The sequence below is a fragment of the Erinaceus europaeus genome, chromosome 10, assembly GCF_950295315.1.
Source record: "Erinaceus europaeus chromosome 10, mEriEur2.1, whole genome shotgun sequence".
In the NCBI taxonomy this organism is placed as follows: Eukaryota; Metazoa; Chordata; class Mammalia; order Eulipotyphla; family Erinaceidae; genus Erinaceus; species Erinaceus europaeus.
This window is the reverse complement of record NC_080171.1, coordinates 36,172,222-36,189,836: the sequence shown is the minus strand read 5'-3', so window position 1 is coordinate 36,189,836 and position 17,615 is coordinate 36,172,222. Positions and strand designations below refer to the sequence as shown.

Sequence of the window (17,615 nt, the reverse complement as noted above, 5' to 3'; positions counted from 1 at the left end):
CTCATTTGTTTACAAACTTGCTCTTCCATTTAACTTTTATCTTTTCCTTGTGGCTTCTGAAACTGTGCCTAAAGACAAGGGGCTGTTTGTTAATCACCATCTTGTGGGTTTTTGCAGGGGGAAGTTGGGAGAGGAAAATGTGATGTTTGTGGCGTCTTTGTAGTTCAGAAAGAGGTTCTTAGAGGCAGGAAATCACACACAACTCAAACTTCTAGATGAAGGCAAACTTTTTGCTTTTACTGTTAAAAGATTTTCTTAGCAGCATTCAAAATAAAGAAATGTTTCCTTTTCCATTGCTCCTTATTACTTACCGGGTAGTGTTTATTTTTTGTTTTGTTGGGCAGTGTTCTTTGTAACTTAAGTTCCAGTGGGCTGATAATGAAATGAATTTCTTTAAGCATCTATTGTAGTCTGGGGGCGGGGAGGGGAGGTAGTACCTGCCCATTGTTCTCACAGTCTTCATTTCCTCTTTCCTGTAATTGCTCTTTCTTTTCTTTCCTTGCTGGGGCTTCACTCCTTGGGCCATCTCCCCCACCCCCCCAGATAGAGACAGGGAGAGAGGGAAAGATAGTACAACACCAAATCTTCCTTTAGTGTGCTGGTGGTGGTGGTGGTGGTGGTGGTGGTGGTGGTGGTGGTGGTGGTGTGTGTGTGTGTGTGTGTGTGTTGGGGGGTTGCGAGCTGGCTCCAACCTGGCTGTATGCATGATAAGCAGCCACACTACAGATGAGCAGTCTCACTGGCTGATTTTTTTTTTTTTTTTTTACATAGTAGAGTCAACTGGGAATTTGATATTTAAAATGTGCATGTAGTAATTTGTGCTTTGCTTTTGTTAATATTTAGTACCTTTTTTTTTAACCAGATAGCATTATATATATATATATATATATATATATATATATATATGTATATTTAAATATTTTATTAGCTTACTTCAATGAGAAAGATGCAAAGAGAAAGATACAGAGACCAGAGCCGTGTTGGGTGATTGAACCTGGGACCTCTTATCGTCAGTTATGAAAGTCTTTTGTAGGGAGTTGGGTGGTAGTGCAGTGGGTTAAGCGCACGTGGCGCAAAGCGTAAGGACTAGTGTAAGGATGCCGGTTAGAGCCCCCGGCTCTCCACCTGTATGGGAGTTGCCCCACCTGCAGGGGAGTCGCTTCACAGGCGGTGAAGCAGGTCTGCAGGTGTCTATCTTTCTCTCCCCCTCTGTCTTCCCCTTCCCCTCTCCATTTCTCTGTCCTATCTAACAACGACGACAACATCAATAAAAACAACAATAATAACTACAACAACAATAAAAAGAACAAGGGCAACAAAATGGAAAATAAATACAATTAAAAAAAAAAGTCTTTTGCAGAACCATTATGTTGTCTCCCCAGCCCCCCCTTTTTAAAAAATATATTTTTAATCGAGTGAGTACTTGCTCAGCTGTGGTTTATGGTGGTGCAAGGGTTGAACCTGGGACCTTAAAGCCTCAGGCATGAAAGTCTTTTGCATAACTAATAATGCTGTCCTGATGTGATAAAACACAGGTCTGGGAAGTTGGCATAGTGGTATTTGGTGGCTACAGAGTATGTGAAAGGGATGTGATTTTTTTTTTTTTTTAATTTATTTTATTTATTCCCTTTTGTTGCCCTTGTTGTTTTATTGTGGTAGTTATTATTGTTGTCGTTGTTGGATAGGACAGAGAGAAATGGAGAGAGGAGGGGAAGACAGAGAGGAGGAGAGAAAGATAGACACCTGCAGACCTGCTTCACCGCCTGTGAAGCGACTCCCTTGCAGGTGGGGAGCCGGAGTTCGAACCCGGATCCTTATGCCGGTCCTTGTGCTTTGCGCCACCTGCGCTTAACCCGCTGCGCTACAGCCCGACTCCCGGGATGTTATTTTTAAGGTACTTTCCCTTTATCTCTCCCTCACTCTCATGGTAATTATGACACTTGAGTGTTGGTGGATCCAGTGGTCTTGTGGCTGTTACCAGTTTATCATGGTGGGCTGTTGGAGAGAAGCAGGAGGCAGCTAATTTGGAGTGGGAACAACTGAATACTTACACTAATGGCAGACTTGTTTGGAGCAAGTGCATCATAGGGTTAATAGGAAATTATTCCTCTTTTCTGAGGGGGGGGGAGAAGCTCAGAAGTTTTACTCAAAAGTGATAATGAGAGTTGTTTTACCTTTACCTTAGTAACAACTTGCAGTGGTAGTTGCTTTGTGTCTGTAAAGAGGGATTTATCTGTCATTCTTCAACAGAAATCTGTACACCCCCACTATTTTCATTGGAACTAACCCAGTGTTTATGCCCAAGTCTTATTGGTCCTATTCCATCTAGTCAGAACTTTCCTCAGAGCAGAAGTGTGTAACCCTTACTCCATTCAGGGGGACAAAGGGCAAGGCGTGGTTTTCCTTCTAGCTGGGTTTTTAAAGAAGCAAAAGAGAAATTCTTCTGGATGACCTTTAGGGACTCTACTCATAAGTGGGTCACTTATTATTTTTGAAGATTTTCCCCCAAGTATTTCATTCATTATATTATGAAAGAAACTTCTGCCTTCTGTGGAAAGAAAGGATGACTGTTCTCTTAGAGTACGACTTGGGTTCTATCCACACTCTGGCTGTTGTGACCTGCCTCAGGGCCACCGGGGATCTGGTGCTTACAGCATCTTAGGCAAGTGAGGATTTGAGGGAAAGAAGATAAATGTTGACTTTCTGCTTTCTTAGCAAGCTTAGTTTATCTTACTATTTTAACTACAATTGTATTCTTCTCTTACTATGTATTTTGCTTCTGTAGGTCTGTGAATTATTTTGGGTAGAGAATTTGAACACACAAGGAAAGATAACTGAAAAGAATAGTAATCATGGAAATTATGAGCACTAGTACATTGTAATACCCTTTCTTTACAGAGAGCTTAAGGCATTTTATATGTTCTCCTTAATCTTCCTGATGTTCCTATAATGCAAGTAGCAAGCTTGGATCCATGTATTTATTTAAATAGCTTCTGTCGGTAGAGTACCCGACAGTTTGCCAAGCAGTGTCATTCCACTGGCCTCCTTGAACAGATGACACTGAGGCTTAAGGGCTTAAGAGACTAGTCCAGTGTCACAGTAAGGGAGGATGAGCACGCAGGCAGGGAGACCAGGGTTCATGTGAGTCTGCTAATGCGCCCAAGATCTCCCAGTGAGAGTCACTGGCAAAAAAGGAAATAGTAGGTTTCTTGACTTCCCTCCCAGGGCTCCTTAAACTGACTGTGCTGTTTCCAAATAGCAAAGAGTGTGTTTATTTCTGTGATGTTTTTGGCTGCATGCAGCATGAGGTAGCATAGCGATGCTACTGGCTATTCAGAGGTGTTAGAGTGTCATCTCTAGCTCAGAGTTTGATCTCTCCCTCAGTGTGTGTGTGTGTGTGTGTGTGTGTGTGTGTGTGTGTGTGTGTATAGAGCCAGAGCCTTTTCTCGGCCCATCTCTTCCAGTGCTTGGTTGGACTTGCCCAAAGGGAGGTGAAGAGCCCAGCATCAAAATATACAACCTAGATCCACTTTTAACAAAGCGTTTAATAAAACTGACTGTTTCTGCATGCCTGAGGTACACTGTGCAAACACACCATGCTAGATAGAAACTTGTTTCTGCCAGTCTCCCTTCTCCAACTAGAATATAAGCTCCATGGGAACTGGGATGTTTATTGTTGTTTTCTTCTGTGTCCCAGGAACTGAGAACTGTGCCTTTCAGACAGTAGGTGCCCATGAAATATTTGGTGAATGAGGGAATACTAGATTCAGATCAAGTTAGCCAAGACAGTGTGTGATTTTATATTTTTAGGGTGTATTTGAGTTGCAGGGTAACAAATGCTGAGCTTCCAAACCTACTTATTAAGTTGGTGAAAAGTTACAGGCAGAAAAGGGAAGTAAAAGCAACTGAACTAGTTAGTGTGCCTTTTTGGGGTGTGTCAGGGTAGTTAGTATAGAAGTAGTGTACTTTAGCTTGTTGAATGTGCCTTTTTAAAGATGAAAATATGAAATAATTTTAACTACTTAAAATTAAATTTGGATACCATTCTATCTCTAGTCAGTCAGGGTGTATTTGAAGAATTCTTTTACTGTTAATAGGTCTGTTTACATGTGGTTTGAGGGAGTGTAGGGGAGACAATGATCTTAACTATACTTTGGTATGTTTAGCTAACTTCCCTCTAAATCAGTAAAAATGCTAGCCTTAAGTTCTTTTCAAAAGATAAGAAACCTTGAAGATAGTTTGTTATTGGTGGAGAGATGGTATAGTGGGGAAAGAGTAATAGTAACAGTAAGTGACTGCAGAGAGCTTATTGTGCAGGTAGTAGCTCACTTATTTTCACAACCTCTTAACATTATCTTTTTTTCTTTATATATGAGGAGGCTGATTAGACAAAGAAGTTATGTAACTTCTAAGATCAACCAGTTAATAAAACAGACCCTTGTTTTACCTTTAGTTTCAGATCTCTGGTACAAAGATATTTCTGCTTTATCTCCAATGATAAGTTTGGATTACTTCACTATCATTCTAATACCTCTCTCAAAGTATGTTTGACCTCAAGTCAAAAGATTCAGATTCTAGTTTTGTCCTTTGTGATACATTGCTGAATACCTTAATTTTTCAGAATCACACTTTTCTCAGCTTAAAAGTAAGTGTGTAAGTGGACACCAAACTCTCTTAGCATTCTTGGTTCAAATGATTGATTGGTTTTGGTTTGTATTTTCTGTGACCCAGTGAACAGAAACTGAGACTTCCACTTCTTTATAGTCTCAGAAAGTCCCTCTTAGTGCCTACTTTCAGAGATTTTTTTTTTTTTTAAATCCAGAATTACCCAATGAAGCTAGAAATGAGTATAGTACGTTCAAATTTACAAGGTATTTTTTCATCCATTACTTTTCTTATTGTTCCCAATAATGTTGATAACTTTTTCTCTCCATCTTGTGGTTGAATAAAATCACACTCAGAGGTTAAGTGACAAAATCCTGGAGTTAGTATGTTTTTCTGAGTTCGTTGGTTCTCTTAGGGTTAGCACTCAAGCTAATGGTGATCTAGAACAGTAGCTGTTATTGTAAAACAAGTAGTATTAAAGCAATGTATTTATAATGCTAGTGCTTTTTTTTTTTTTTTTTTTTTTTTGCCTTCAGGGTTATTGCTGGGGCTCCGTGTTTACACTATGAGTCTGCTCCTGGAGGCCATTTTCCCCATTTTTTCTACCCTTTGTTATTATTATTGTTATTATTGCTGTTGTTGGTTAAGACAGAGAAATTGAGAGAGGAGGGGGAGAGAAAAATAGACACCTGCAGACCTGCTTGTGAAGTGACACCCCCCCCCCCCCCCCCCGCAGGTGCGGAACCGGGGCCTTGAACCCTGAGGCTCAAACTGGGATTCTTATGCTGGTTCTTGCTCTTGTCATGTGTATTTAACCAGCTGTGCTACCACCTGTCCCCCCTGCTAGTGTTTCTTTAACATGATCAGTTTTTATTTTTTGCCTCTAACATATTAGAAAATATAATAATATATTAGAATTATAATATATTAGAAAATGTAATAATACATTTTATGGAATTATATGAATAGCAATGCGACCATTCATCTTATCTGAAAGTATTAAAGGGGCATATAGTAGTTTATTACCTATCTATTAATTAGTGCTAAGGACTAGTTTCCATTCCAGAAAGCTCAGTAAATGTCACTTCCTCTTTTTTTAAATTTTTTTTTTTTATTACCTGTATATATTGGATAGAGAAAGCCAGAAATCAAGAGGGAAGGGGGACTATCTATCTTATCTATCTATAGATAAAGGGGGGGGAGGGGGACATACCTGCAGCCCTGCTTCACTCGCAAAGCTTTCCCCTGCAGGTGGGGACTGGGGACTCGAACCTGGGTCCTTGCGCACCTGGGTCCTTGCGCATGTTGTATGCACCTAACCAGGTGCACCGCTACCCAGCCCCGCAAATGCCACTTTCTCTGCCTCATGACATATAGGGTAAGCTGTTTGTTCTTTGTTTATTTTTTTTACTTAAGTTCTCTCATATTGTCCTACCAGGATTTCTTGGGGAAGACTTGGACTTTTCAACTTCATTTATAATCAAGTCATCATAGGTAAATAAAAAAATGGGGGTAATGTGTAATCTTGGTTTTTGAGTTAGTGAATCAGGGTATTGTCAGATTAGTTTTCTTCACTAAGGTATAAACTCGAAAGGGGAAGGAAGAGCATTTTGTTCATGGTTGTTCCCCTAACCTATCCCCCAGAACATAGCAGAGGAAATAAATGAAAGAATGAGTGAGTGTTGGAGCAAAAAAGGGAATGTTTCAATTTCATGCCATTTGGCCCTTTCCATAGTACTTTAGATATTTGAGTATCAGGCCATCTGTCTTTAAGTTCACATTTGTTTCTAAATTCATAGGAAGGATTCCACTTTGTCATGAACAACAACAACAAAAAAAATTGGGTAAAAACCAAATAAAGAAAAGGAAAGGAAATAAAAAAAAAGCGATCAGTTTAATAAGAGTTTTCATTGTAGTTCTGCCATAAGTCCTTGCGTTGCAACTTGGTTTATTTTATTTTATTTTATTTTATTTTATTTTATTTTATTTTATTTTATTTTATTTTATTTTATTTTATTTTATTTATTTTGCCTCTAGGGTTATTGCTGGGGCTCACTCAGTGCCTGCCTGCACTGAGTGAATCCACTGCTCCCGGAGGCCATTTTCCCCTTGTTGTTACTGTTATTGCTGCCATTGTTGGATAAGACAGAGAGAAGTCAAGAGAGGTGGGGAGGACAGAAGGGAGGAGAGAAAGATAAGACACCTGCAGCTCTGCTTCACTGCTTCAAGTGACCCCTCTGCAGGTGGGTGGGCAGGGGCCTCGAACTGGGATCTTTACGCCGGTCCTTATGTTTTGTGTCCTGTGTGCTTATAACCTGCTGCACTACTGCCCAGCCCCCTGCAACTAGCTATTTTAAAAGTCAGAATTGAATTCATTTCCAGGTGAAATGATCTCTTTCTGGGGTATTATTCAGCTCTGACACATGATTTAAAAATGATCAGTGGGAGCACAGGCAGAAGTCTAACCCTAATTTCATTGCTTGACATCAGTGGCATGCCATTTCAGTAAGTTAAGGTTTAGCATCACTTTTTTGTAAGGGGAATTTTCATTAAGAACTTTGAGCAGTGTTAGACTATTCCACACAGCTAGAAGAATTTTAGTGTTGCCACTGTTTTACAACCTGGAACCATGTGCTGAATTGTGAGAGAAGCTAAGAAAAATGCCTAGGGTTTTATAGGTAGATAGTAAGTGGTGGGGTAGGGACTGAAACACAAGCAGCCTGGCTTCAGAAACTATGTTCTGAACTGTTGGCAAATATCTGCTTCCTAAGAGATCATTTTATTCAGTAAGATAGGCTTGCCTTTTTTTCCCCCTTCTGTGTCTAGCTGTGCTTTATATACAGTGAACTTAAAATTTATAAATAATAGTGGGTCTCTGATATATTAGTGTTGGGAAAGTGCTTTATGAATTCTAAAACCTATGAGTTCTTTGTCATCTAGTCCTGGATGATAAAACCTCTCATGGAGGAGTGCTGTCTTCATTAACTGAAGTTCCTTTCTTGGCTTGGTTCTGTTGCTCTGGTATGTCTGAGATACCAGTGGAAATAAATAACTTTGATCCTCAGGTTTTCAATTTAATTCTTATTATTTTTTAAACCAGCCCTAGTTTATGATGGTGCTCAGGAGCTAAAACACTGGGTCTTACAGCCTCAGGCATGAAAGTCTTTTTGCATAACCATTGTGCTATCTCCAGGCCCCAAGTTTTTATTTATTTCTATTTTTTAATGGCAGAACAATCCCTTTTTTTTTTTTTTTTTCTGCTTTAGAACATCTTAAATACCATATGCAGGGAAAATTGGGGCTACAGTTATCTTCTGAAAGACAGGACTATAAAGTCATGTACAGTACCATAAATTGCAGTTATTCAAGTAGGGGAAAATACTTTTTTTCTTTTGGGGGGGTGTTGAACAAATGTATTGGGCAACTGAATCAAGTGATTCATTTTATACTGTAGTCTGTTGCTAGTCATGACTTGATGATCATGGTATATATGTTTTTTTGTGCTTCTGATCTTAACATTTTGAATACAGGCAATATATATATCCAGAAAAAACATTGCAGACTTGCCTGGGGTGATAATGGGATAGAGGTCTTTGATTGGGCTTTAAAGGATTCACATTGTAATTGAATTCATGCTTTTTTTTTTTTTTTTTGGTGGAAGCAGAGTCCACATAGCACTGCATGAATGATTCAGTAGGAAACCTGGACCTAAACAAATAAAAAACAGTAGTCTCAAGCCAGAGCAATTCTTTTCTCCCAAGGATAGTTGACAGTGTCTAATCATTTCATTAGGGAAGTAATACATTGCCAAGAGCTTTGTTGTTTTTTATGACTTTTCTTTTTTCAAAATTTTTTATTATCTTTATTTATTAGATAGAGACAGACAGAAATTGAGGGGGAGGGGTGATAGAGAAGGAGAGAGACACTGCTTTGCCACTTGCAAAGTATTCCCCTGCAGGTGGGGGCTGGGGGCTTGAACTTGGGTCTTTGTGTGTTGTAACATGCACTCAACTAGGTGCACCACCACCCAGCCCCATGTCTGACTTTTCTGTTTTTTTTTCTTTTTCTTGACTTTTCTATTGTTAATTAGATAAGTTTGAGAGACCTTGTTAATCCACATTTTGCAGGTTTTCTCTTCCTATTCTCAAGAAAAGCAAAAGAAAGTTGGTGGAAGTGGGTGCTTATTTTAGGTTCTGAGTTAGGTAGGTGTGTTGCATCATTTTTTGTAGCCCTGTTTTTTCATTAAAGAAGTGAGGGTGATAAGAGTTTGTGTGTGTGACTTGGCAGTTGAGCCCTGAAGCCTCATTCACATATGCAAATTAAGTGCTCTATTGTTGAGCCACATCCCTGACCTCAGGGCAATAAGACTTTTTTTATTGGAATTATTGAATTTAAAGAATTTCCTAGCTTTCATTGAAGCCTGTTTGATCTCAGGCTACTATTGGGTAGCCAGGTATCTAAAAGTAATCTTAGTTCTTTTTCTTTTTTGCCTCCAGAGTTATTGCCGGGGCTCACGAATCCACTGCTCCTGGAGGCCATTTTTTCCCTTTTGTTACCCTGGTTGTTTTACCATTGTTGTGGTTATTATTATCGTTGTTATTGATGTCCTCATTGTTGGATAGGACAGAGAAAAATGGAGAGAGGAGGGGAAGACAGAGAAGGGGAGAGAAAGACACCTGCAGACCTGCCTCACCGTCTGTGAAGTGACTCCCCTGCAGGTAGGGAGCCAGGGGCCTTGAACTGGGATCCTTGCGCTTTGTGCCATGTGCACTTAACCCATTGCGCTACTGCCCGGCCCCAATCTTAGTTCTTTTCTACATCCCTTTCCTGAAATGTAGTCATCTTCTGTCTATGCTGAACATTCCCAGTCATTTTAGCCATTCTCTGAACACCTATTTTGCGCTAAGATGGATATGATAAATTGGACCACCTGGGAACTTAGCATTACACTTTGGCTTGATTTGCCCCAGCTCAGTGACCTGGGCATCCTCATGCTGCAAAATAGTCCTCCTCTTCTACTTTAGATCAAATAAGTAGACTCTAGTTTAGATCAAATTGCACTGTAGTTAACTACTTCTGATTACATTCCAATAAACAAAATGGAACTTTGTGTTTTCTAAGTAACCTGTAAGTCTAAAACATGGACTTATTTTTTTTTTTTTTTAATTTTTTTTTTGATATTTATTTTATTTATTTATTCCCTTTTGTTGCCCTTGTTGTTTTATTGTTGTAGTTATTATTGTTGTCGTTGTTGGATAGGACAGAGAGAAATGGAGAGAGGAGGGGAAGACAGAGAGGAGGAGAGAAAGATAGACACCTGCAGACCTGCTTCACCGCCTGTGAAGCCACTCCCCTGCAGGTGGGGAGCCGGGGGCTCGAACCGGGATCCTTACGCCGGTCCTTGTGCTTTGCGCCACCTGCGCTTAACCCGCTGCGCTATAGCCCGACTCCCATGGACTTATTTTTAAACACATGGATACTAATCATTGAGTCTGTTTTTCTTGGGCTTACTTTTTTTCCTCCTTGCATATTTCATTGTGTTATGAATATGGGTGGTTATTTTAAAGGCTTTTGAAAATTTTCTTCTAGGACATAGAACCGTTTTGGAGTGTGACTTATTACCTCCAAGTATGTCTGCCTTGGTTAATCTAAAAAAATACTCTAGTTAACCTAAATTGGCCAATAAAAAACATGGTGGCAATTCCACAGTGACCTGCTCGAACACTTTTCTTTTGACCAAGCTGGGGAAGACAAAATGCTTGTTTGGACTTCTTAGTAAAGAATTTGTGTTCTGCAAAACCTCAGAGTGCCCTTGTTAAGCTTTTACCTTTATGTAAGCTCCAGAAATGTAGAGGTGACAGTTTAGCAGCTCGACAACCCCCCTTCTTTATGAGGTAACAACATTTAAAAGAGGTTGGGTCAGGCATAGTACACTTACGTACGAAATCCTTGTATTTTATTATGGCTGTATTTGCTATGGCTGATCTAAGAAGTAGACTCATAGCTAGCTAGGACCTACTTTAAACCAAGTCTAAGCAGTGTGAAAGGATTTTCTTATAATCTAAGGAAAAGTATATGCTATTTTGTATGCATATAGGAAAAGAAAATTGGGGTTAGCTTGTGGTTCACCCAATTGAGTGCACATGGTAACATATGCAAAAACCCCATTTCAAATCCCTGCTCCTCATCTAGAGTGGGGAAGCTTCACTAGAGGTGTAGGTCTGAAGGTATCTCTTTCCCTCTCAATTTTTCTCTGTCCTATCTGTTAAAAAAGAGAAAGAAAGAAAGAAAGAAAGAAAGAAAAAAAGGCTTCCAGGAGTGATGAATTCATTGTCCAGGCACTGAACTCCATTGATGACCCTGGTGGCAAAGAAAAAAAAAAACTAAGTTGGATAGATCATTGCTGGATTTTTGAATTGTGATGAGATGTTTAACTCTTGTTTTTCCAGTTAGATTTTTAAACCCCATTGCATTTTGGGGGTATGCTTTTGTCACGTTTGATTGAGACTCATTCCCAAAAAGTTAACTTTCTTTTTTTTTTTTTTTTTAAATTTCTTTATTGGGGAATTAATGTTTTACATTCAGCAGTAAATACAATAGTTTGTACATGTAAAGTTAACTTTCTAAATGGTAATCCTTCTCAGGTTGGATTCTCTACAACTATAGCTACAAAAATAAAACATACTATAACCTCTGAAGGGTTAGACCTGAAAAAGAAATTAATCCTTATGAAATTGTTTGATTCTCCCTTTATTGAGAGTTCCTTGGTGCAGAGACAGTCTTACTTGATCATGTAGAAGGTGACAGCTACAGTGGATTGTAATCATTTACTCAGTAAATGTGAATTGACCTCATACTGTGGATAGGAAGCTTTGAAGACCGGTGAGTTATGGGTAGTAGAACCTTGTGCCCACAGAGATTCTGATCTTTTGATAGCATGTGGGTCAATGTAAATAGCACAAGAAACTATGTGGCAATAGCATTGTTGTGACATAGGCAGAAGAGGAGGAAGTCTTTTTTTTTTTTTCTTTTGTCTTTGGAATGATTAAGGATGCTAATATGGAATATTTTAGTGAGACTCAGAGGAGAGTGAGGTTATTTAGGCAGGAAGAAAGGAAATGAGGATTCTAAGTAGACACCAAGGACAATGATTTGTTGTGCATTTCCATCAAATGATGGAAATCCCTAGCTTGTTTAGGTGAGAGAGGAGAGAAGGGTTGAGAAGGTGGGTTTGGGATGCCTTATGGAAAACCTCTAATGCTCGTTCCAGGCATGGGCTATTGAAGGTACAAAGATTAATCAGACAGTAAGACATGGATTCTGTCTGTTGTACTGGCTTGCAGCGTTCTCAGCAACTAGCTTTCGGTCTGACAACAAATCTGCAGTAAATATTAGTTGACATTATTTGAGTGGAGGAGGAGATATGGGACTAGGCTGCAAGGGATTCTTGTGCCCACCCCTTCCATCAACCCAGCAGCTAACTGGAATCGAGTTGTGGGATATACTGGAGAATGACCCAAGATGCCTGCAGACTTGTGGAACCCTCCTTAGAAAAATAGGCCTTGGTGGGAGGTACTTGGTGGTAGGTGTGTGGGTTGAGGTTCCTAGGGAAGAGACAGTGAAAGCAGGAGGAGGGAGATCAAGTGAGTTTTTTGGCTTCTCTCATCTTCATCATCAGTACACCTCCCCTTCATCTCCTGCCAAATATCTGCCCCTGCCAAGAACCTCAAAGATTTTTTCCAGTAAGACCTGCATTTATATATACGTACGTACACACACACACACACACACACACACACACACACACACACACACACACACACACGTAAATATCTGTCTATCTATGTATCTATCTATCTCTACTTGGTTAATGTGCCTTTATTATGCTACCACCCTAGTGAACTGGAAGAAACATCTGTATCAGTTTTCTTTTTTTCCCCTCTGTTCTGTTTTTCTGTTTGAAAAAGTTGACCTAGAGTGGTGGGGAGGGGGACACACACACACACACACACACACACACACACACACACACACTCTCTCTCTCTCTCTCTCTCTCTCTCTCTCTCCTTCCATCTTCTTCTTCTAGCGTTTGCCCTTCTTCTGTAGCCAGTTAACAGCGTCAGGTTGAGCCTGATGTAAAGTTTCGAGACCTTTGAATCTGGAGAGGTGGCAGTCGTTGACTATGTGGGTCATAGTCTGTCTGTAGCCGCAGGGGCAGTTCGGGTTGTTCACTGTCTCTCTCTCTCTCTCTCTTTCCATTGTTCACTGTGTCCCTGGTGAGTTAAATGCTGAAATGACAGTAGATACTTCAGTTAGTGTGAATTATATGTATGTGATTCTCCTCCTCCACTTCCTCCTCCTTATTCTATTTGGAACTTGAGGCATATTCTGTATTTTAACCACCTCCCCTCCCTAGGACATTTGTCTTAAGCTGCTGTAGTTGAGTGAGAACAGCAGTGATAGTAAGTTAAGTAAACATGAAATTAAAAAGGCCATAGAGTACATTTTGGTAAACCAAAATATTGCTTGGTGGCATAAAGCCACAGATCCATTCCAAAAAAAAAAAAAAGTAACCATGCGGAAATGTGGTTTTGCTGTCTGTCAAGCAGTCTGCTTCAACTGTCAGAAACATACGTTGCTTTTTGTGGTATTTTTTTTTTCTTTAAGTCTGACCACAGCTTTTAATTTCCTTCATTCCACCCACACCTCTATATATTTAATGCTAATTTATGGGTGATTTGAATGTAATGCCATAATCATCAACCACTAAAAGGGTCAGCAGTTTTGGCAAAAACTGTCTCAGTTGCTTTCATCATACTTTCTTGCTCTTTTGGAAAGTTTTATAATCAGAATACAACAAATGCCCTTGATTCTGGACCTTGTGACTAGATAGCATAATGGTTATGCAAAGAGACATTCATGCCTGAAGCTCCAAAGGCCCAGGTTCAGTCCCTCACACCACCATAAACCAGAGCTGAGCAGTGCTCTAGTTTAAAAAAAAAAAAAAAGTTGGTTTTTTGAAGTGCTTTGTTTTTAGGAAAAGAATTGAAGGGAAAGAAAAAAAAAATTGCCCCCCCCCCAAAAAAAAAAAAAAGCATTGCTCATAGACCTGTCACCTGTGAACCTGCTTGCTGAACTATGCAGAGGCCAAAGCTGAGGAAGCTTCATTGTGTCTCTCTACCAGTGTCCTGTATCAGTGGCTGATGGAGAAAACTGTTTTGGGGTCGGGGCTGGGGGCATGGTGACCCCTCATACTTTGTGCTTGGGTAAATGTAGACTTGTGTAAATGCTTTTTTTTTAAAATAGATTTTAAATTATTTATTATTGGATGGAGACTGAGAGAAATTGAGAAGGAAGGGGGAGGGAAGAGAGGGAAAGAGACAGAGACACCTGCCACCCTGCTTCACCACTCGAAGCTTTCTCCCTGCAGGTGGGGACCACAGACTTGAACCCTGGTCCTTGCTCACTGTAATGTGTGTACTTAACCAGATGCACCACCGCCTGGCCCCCTCACTTTAACGAACAACTTACACTTACTTATAAGAGCAAGGAGATTCCCCTCACTTGCTTTTTAATATCCCTCATGGAATGAACTTATTTCCATTAGGTAAAGAAACATATGTAAGCCTCATATAACATATTATGTATGTAGTCTTAAAATGCAAGACCATGAGAGTATCAAAAAATTTGAGATTAAGCTTGACTTCTCTCTCCCTCTCCTCTCCCCACATCCTGGTATTCTTGACTCTTTACCACCATATATAAAACTGACTGCATCCAGGGCAAGTATCTATTTACCAAGAAAAGAGGAAGAAAGATTCTTTGCCAGCAGTGAGACATAAATACTGAGAATGTCTTTTCTGGGTCATAGTGTAAGAAAGTGGAGAAGCAGCAGAATTTCTGGGATTAGGCCTGTGACCTCACTTCTCTTTCTAGTCAGTGTGGAGACACAGCTCTCTGTTATTTCTGTGCCTGGGGTAGTTGGGGAGGACTCTTCCCTCACTCCTGTCTGCAGTTCTTCCCCAGTGTAGTATATATTAATGAAGGATGCTTTCTTAATTGAGAGACAGGAAGAGCCCTAAGCTTGAATCAATACTTAACAATGAGGTTACTCAATTTGTAGCACGATCTAATCTCAATTGTGTTTTAGAACAGAACTACTTATCTTAAGGGATTTTATTCACAACTCTGCCCTCATAAATATTTCTGCCAACAAGGTACGGGGCAGCTATTATTCATCCCATTTCATGGTTGTTGAAGTAGAGTTTAAAATCATTCAAGGGTTTGCTTAAAGTCATGGTTCAACTGGGTTAGTAATTAGAGTTAACCTGGGATTTTGTATTTCATAGTTTAGTATCATTCAGAGTATCTGCTGTGTTTCTCAGAATGTTTTGTCAAATAAATTGGGATTCTCCCCTTGTTTTTCTGTTAATTGTCCACCCAGATAAATCTTGGAACCAGCCTTGTGACTTCCCTGTTTTAATGACTAGCAGTTAGATATATCCAGGGTTATTTTTATTTTTTTTTTTAAGATTTTATTTATTTATTAATGAGAAAGAAGGCAGACATCACTCTGGTGGTACATGTGCGGCCGGGGATTGAACTCAGGACCTCATGCTTGAGAGTTTGATGCTTTAGCCACTGTGCCACCTCCCGGACCCTATCCAGGGTTTTTGCACATTGGAGTCATGCCTTTCTTACTCCCTGCTACTGTTCAAGTCAAGTGAAGTCTAATTCTCCTTGGGCAGCATGTCTCTTTTGCCTTCACAGTTACTCTGTCAGATCTTTGTCATGCCTGGACAGCTGTGCTGGCCTCATGGCTGATCTTTGCATCTGTGACCTTTGCCTTCACCATTCCCTTTTTGTGCTTACTGGAGCTCCCGGGTACACACACTTGAGGTTAGCTAGAAGGCCAAGAAGCAATGTGGTAGACTTCTTTATCTACCCTAGTCCTGGAAGTCCAGCCAGTATTGCCAACATGACTCTGTTTCTCCTTATTTCACCTTTTATTTAGCTGTCCTTATTCACTCTACATAAATAATATCCCTTAAGTTTTTGTTTTTTATTTTGCCTCCAGGGTTATCTCTGGAGCTTGGTGCCTACACTATGAACTCCCTGCTCCTAGAGGTCATTTTTCCCATTTTTGTTGCCCTTGTTGTTACTGTTGTTTTTGGATAGGACAGAGAGAAATGGAGAGAGATGGGGAAGACAGAGGGGGAAAGAAAGATAGACACCTGCAGACCTGCTTCACCACTTGTGAAGTGACCCCCCCCCCCCAGGTGGGGAGCCAGAGGCTCAAACCAGGATCCTTAGGCCAGTCCTTGTGCTTTGTGCCATGTGTGCTTAACCCACTGTGCTACCACCTGGCCTCTTTATCCCTGAGTTTTTCTATAGCTTGGATGTCTCCTCTGGTTATAGTGAGAACCCACAGATATTTTAAATTCAACAAGTCCCATATGACATCCTCCTCCGCAAGTCTGCTGTGATCCAGCGATCTCTATCTCAGGACATGCCATCACGATCCACCCAGTTGCTTAAGCCAGAAACCGGAGGCAGGTGATGATTACCTTCCTCTCATTCATTAACTACACCCAGTCAATTATCTGGTCTCATAATTTATTCCCAGTTACTCCTGAATTTACTTCTCTCCAGTAACTGATTATGGTGAGTTTCTTTAAACACTTTGCCTTTTATTACCTTTATCCATGAAATAAGCAACAATAAAAACATTGTTCTGAACCCAGGTGGAATTACCTGGCACTGAGGTAGCTCTCCATGTACCTTAGGGTGTGGAGAATGGTCATGGTAAGTACTAGTAGCTGCCATTGTTAAGATAATTCTCACTGTATTATATTTGGTTGCCAACTGGTCTCATCTAGTTGGACATAATCACGGTGCTCTGGGTTTTTCTGGATCTGCTGCTTTAGCTTCATCCTGTATTGTTATTTTCTACATTTGTCTCATTGGTTTAATGAGAATGTCACATACTGGAACAGCAGTCTGATCTTTTTCTTTATTCTACTTGTGTTTGCCTATTTTAACCCTGTCTAACCTGACTATCATCAGTTATTTAGGGAAACAGTCTTCTTAGTGCTTTTTTAAAACTTTAGATGAATTTTATTTTATAAATATAGATTTATAAGAGTTTCACACAGAGCAGAGATGAGAGAGTCCACTGCTCTCCTCCAGCTGCTCTCAAGTATTTTAAGAAATACTCTGTATATTGTATTCTTCGGTGTAACCTCATTTGCTAGTTATGGGCTCTGTAAATTTTGTCTTGTTCCACTCCTTCTCTCAGGTGGTAATATAATAGACAGTTGCTGAACATTGTGGGATTAACAGGGCTCACACATTGATCTTCCCCCAAACCAGCTGTATATACTACTGCCAGATGTATTTTCTCCTCCCACACGACTTCTAGTTAAAAATCTTTTTCATTAAGGGGTTTGGTGGTGGTGCACCCAGTTGAACACATAATATTACCACACATAAGCCCCAGTCCCCCACCTATGGGGAGGAAGCTTCATGAGCAGTGAGGCAGGTCTGAAGGTGTTTTTTATTTTTCCTCGCCATCTCCCCCCTCCTTTCCCAATTTTTCTCTGTCTCATCAAATAAAAATAGTATACATTTAAAAAATTAATATTCTCTTTTTTTGCCTCCAGGGTTATTGCTGGGGCCTTGTGCCTGCACCACGAATCCACTGCTCCGGGAGGCCACCTTTTCCCTTTTGTTGCCCTTGTTGTTTATTGTTGTTGTTATTGCTGTCATTGTTGTTGGATAGGAGAGAGAGATCGAGAGAGGAGGGGAAGACAGAGTGGGGAGAGAAAGACACCTGCAGACCTGCTTCACCAATTGTGAAGCGACCCTCCCCCTGCAGGTGGGGAGCCGGGGGCTCGAACCCGGTTCCTTATGGCCAGTCCTTGAGCTTTGCACCATGTGTGCTTAACTTTTGCTGCGCTACTGCCAGGCCTCTTCCTCATTTTGTTTTTCACCAGAGCATTGTTTAGCTC

General features: G+C 40.3%; 1 protein-coding gene across 14 annotated transcripts in view; it reads left to right on the top strand.

The window, feature by feature from the left end:
- Nucleotides 1–17,615, top strand: part of LOC103107323 (TLE family member 4, transcriptional corepressor) — a 167,898-nt gene that overhangs the window by 11,152 nt on the left and 139,131 nt on the right. For 6 of the 14 annotated variants that reach the window (XM_060199531.1, XM_060199530.1, XM_060199527.1 and 3 more), the window contains exon 5: nucleotides 9,228–9,323. The exons of the other annotated variants lie outside the window; for them this stretch is intronic. In XM_060199531.1, the coding sequence (XP_060055514.1) occupies nucleotides 9,228–9,323 (96 nt within the window). The remainder of the gene's footprint in view (nucleotides 1–9,227; nucleotides 9,324–17,615) is intronic. 14 annotated transcript variants of the gene reach the window in all.